The 3,638-nt window shown below is 36.1% G+C and overlaps 1 protein-coding gene across 1 annotated transcript; it reads right to left on the bottom strand.

The window, feature by feature from the left end:
• Positions 1-1,983: 1,983 nt before the first annotated feature.
• On the bottom strand, positions 1,984-3,412 carry LOC107711473 (lymphocyte antigen 75-like). The gene is made up of 4 exons (XM_016516453.1): positions 3,379-3,412; positions 2,859-3,221; positions 2,464-2,784; positions 1,984-2,348 (listed from the first exon to the last, which is right to left on the bottom strand). Exons 1-4 carry the CDS (start codon positions 3,410-3,412, stop codon positions 1,984-1,986), a joined length of 1,083 nt encoding a protein of 360 aa, XP_016371939.1.
• Positions 3,413-3,638: the final 226 nt, after the last annotated feature.

Below are 3,638 nucleotides of genomic sequence, written 5' to 3'. Positions count from 1 at the left end.
AGTCAGTATTAAAGATGTCAAGGTTACATTTTCACAGAATGTTCTTCACATTATGAAGGATGATTTTATGTAAAATAGTAAATCACACAAAAAAAAGACTTTAGCTGGGTTTTCACAGGCAGAGTCACATATGTGTGTGTGTGTGTGCAGCATAAACATTCTTCTTTTTTTTTTTTACCTTTGTTTTTCCACAGATGTAAGAAATTAATGTCGACATAATTGTGACATAATTGTCATATGAAGACATAATTGTGGATTAATGTCAGAATTCAAATGTTTGTGGAACAAGAGATTAAATAAAACAAACAAACAAAAAACAGGAATAAATTACATTTTTAAATATATTCAAATAGAAAACAGTTATTTTAAATAGATATAATATTGAACAATTTTACAGTATTTCACAGTATTACTGCATTTATTTCATATTTTTGATTAAATAAATGCAGCCTTGGTGATTTTTTTAGTTTCCATAAAACACTCACGGCTAACAGGGAAGCTGTAAAGGTGTTTTACAATTTCTGATCGTTGAAAATAAAATGCACAAAGTGTCCTCGACTACAAAAATGCAACCATGTGACCTCCTCCATGTCTGAGAAATTCAGGGAAATGTAGCAGTGTGAAAAATGGCGTAATGCAGTACACTCCCTCTCCTGAAGCATGTGGCAAATGCATTAATGTCGACAGAACTGCGTTTATGCACGATGTCTCTAATTAATGCTACTCACTGAGTAAGTTCAACAAGGGTCACCCAGAGGTTGGCATGGTAACAGATCTCCTAACAGGCTGATAATGAAGTGCCCACTAGTTCTGCTGACCTCTGTGGCTCATATTCGATGCTGCCCGTGGGTCAGAAAGGTCACCTACTGAGTGTGGACAAGGACCCTGAGGAATGTCAGCTCCAAACACGACTGCGACCCGGAACGCTTACAATCTACTTCCCTCCTTTTTCCCCGAGACTTGTCTGAAATGTCATTACTCATGCAGATGTTGTGAAATTAGCAATTACGTGGAAGAAAAAAATATCATTGTGGGCTGGAACGGCACTTATTCGAAACGTAATGAGAACCTTTCTCTTGTTGTTTTGCTAGAAAATGGTGTGCCGTGATTTTAAATGGTGTTCAAAATAAAACCCCTTGTGAGACAAAAGACAGTATTTCAGAGCAAAAACCTACTTATTCACTAACAACCCAGTCCAGCTTAAGTAGCTGGTCCTTGCGCTGCGACAGTGCCATTTGTATTCCAATTAAGTTATTGCAAATCACATGTTTATTATTATATATGTGCATTATTTACTAAAGAGCTATTTTCCTAATGTGAAAAACATTTAGAATTCCACAAGCATAAATAATTATTTAGCCTTGTTTATATCTGTAAAAGTGTATTTATTACTTTAGAATGGAAAAAATATGTAAGTAAATTATTTTCTTTCTGCGTTCTGTTTCTAGACTTTCACAAGCAGAACAGTAGATTCTGATTTTGTCTATCTGTCATAGAATCTCTACTTGTTGCTTTTCAATGGGAATAATATCTGATCAAGTGCTTACAACTTTTTTTTTCTGAGTTTTATGCCAGTTTACTGCACTATTCTGTCCTTGATTTCACATTTATTTGTGCTAAACTTCGTTTTTCAATATATTTTTGTATTTGTGTTTCTGTCATATAATGCAGTGTTCCTGCATTAAGGACATAAGACTGTACAGTAAATTGATTGGAAAACAGTGTTTATTGAATTATTTGAAACAACAGTAATGTTTGAATTTATATCACAACTTAATGCTTTATTCACAAAAAATAACTCACAACCAGTTAAAATGAATAAGTGCTTAATATTAAATTGCATTAATTTCATGACATGACATTGTGTTTTTTTTTAATTTTTTTATATAGAAATGACAGCCAATAACTGCAAAAGAGAGTAGAGCATAAACTAAAGCACGTAGCAAAGTAAGATGGCTTGTATGATGTTAGTACAGTGGTATATTATTTCCCCTCACATAAAACTCTAAATTTAGATCTGCAGTCTTTATCACACCATTTATATTGACCGTTCACCTTCTCTAAGGCACCGCAGTGCTGGGAAATTTGATGTTCTGGTGGACTTCCTTCTTTCCAGTTGGTCCAGGGTCCCACACGGAGCCCATTGTACCAAATCCAGAAACCGAAAAGTCGGCTCTGTCTAAGCCCCACCCACAGTGGCTCTGAAATATTCTGTCTTTTTAGCTCTCGCTCCGTTTCCATCTGATCATCCTCAGACTCGATGCGCAGTAGTCCAGAAAAGTTGCTGTTGCAGTAATCCAGAGCTTCCTCCCAGGACATTTCACCCGGACTCACATGAATGAAACTCTCTGACAAAAAAAATTGGGGAAAAAAACAAAAACATGTAAAACTAGTGAAATACCTTGAATTAAAACAGGATTTATTTTGCAAGAAATTTCAATATCAGTACAAGTCTTGTCTTACTGTAGCATAAGGAATGTCTACCATGGTCGTCTGTACTCCTACACCAACTCCCATCTCGAAGCATAAACATAAATTCTCCTCTGCCCGGTGTGTTTGCATAGTTTCTGTAAGCAGATTGTCCTCCATCAGACCATTCCACCTTGTCCTCCAGCAGGCCGATCCAGAAAGGATTCCTACTCTTGTTTCCGTCTTCCTGCACCTGTTCATTTTCCTCTTCATTTCTGATGCTGACTAAATCAGTGTGCTTCTCTCTGCAGTACAGCTGAGCCTCAAACCAGGTTTTGTTTCGAAGCATTAATCTGTATAATGGTCGCTCAACATCTGTATGGATGCAAGAATATGCTATATGTTTTGTTTACGTATATTTAACAGTTTATAAGGTAGTATTTTATTACCTTGCTTATAACACATGAAGTGTCTTGTCTCAGTACATGTGAGAAATTCCCAGTCTCCATTTGAAGTCATAGCAGCACAGCGTGATCCCACATAACTTGTAATGTTTCTGCGAAATGTGACATCATCACCATTTGACCATTTATTACGGTTACTATTTCCTATCTTTGCACCGATCCATCCACTAGGTGGATCAGGAACATTAATGAGCAGTGTCCTTAATTGTATATTGTCTTGTTGGTCATAAACTGTGGCGAGGTCAGTGTAGTTTGTTCTGCATGCATTCACTGCAAGAGTTCTGGTGAATCTTCCATTTATTAGTTGGAATTCTCTTAGTCTGCCTTTAGCATTTGAAAGAGGAAAAGCTGAGGAGAAATATTCCGTTTTTAGCACCATACCTTCTAATGGAATACATGTTGGAAAACATATGTGCCATTTTGATTTTAAGTAATCAAAATCCATTTGTGTTGTATGAGGAAAAGAAACAAGCAAAATTTGGTTCAGGCAAAGTTAAATACTCACCACAGAGGAGGAGCAGCACATGCAGCAACATCATAGTGATGCTCAGTGCGTTTAGACCAGTCTCTGCAGTTAATCACAGAATCTGTTGTTGTTTCAACAAACCACGCAAAAAAGGATTGTTAAAATTTTTTAAAAATCACATAATATACACTTACATGTAAATCAGTTTACATACAGTATAGTGCTCAATGCAATATAAAGACAAGAACAATTTCCTAATGTGTTTTAAATGTAAATTATACTCCAAAAGCTCACCTATC

This window comes from Sinocyclocheilus rhinocerous, unplaced genomic scaffold, assembly GCF_001515625.1.
Source record: "Sinocyclocheilus rhinocerous isolate Xijiao unplaced genomic scaffold, SAMN03320098_v1.1 scaffold208, whole genome shotgun sequence".
NCBI lineage: Eukaryota > Metazoa > Chordata > Actinopteri > Cypriniformes > Cyprinidae > Sinocyclocheilus > Sinocyclocheilus rhinocerous.
This window is presented reverse-complemented; position numbering and strand designations above follow the sequence as displayed.

Excerpts from the sequence above, each read along its gene's own strand:
- LOC107711473 (XM_016516453.1), bottom strand. The coding sequence starts at position 3,412 with ATGATGTTGCTGCATGTGCTGCTCCTCCTCTGTG. Across the intron at positions 2,785-2,858 it reads CTTCATGTGTTATAAGCAAG|ATGTTGAGCGACCATTATAC; the intron begins GTAATAAAATAC and ends GCATCCATACAG. Across the intron at positions 2,349-2,463 it reads TAGACATTCCTTATGCTACA|AGAGTTTCATTCATGTGAGT; the intron begins GTAAGACAAGAC and ends TTTTTTTGTCAG.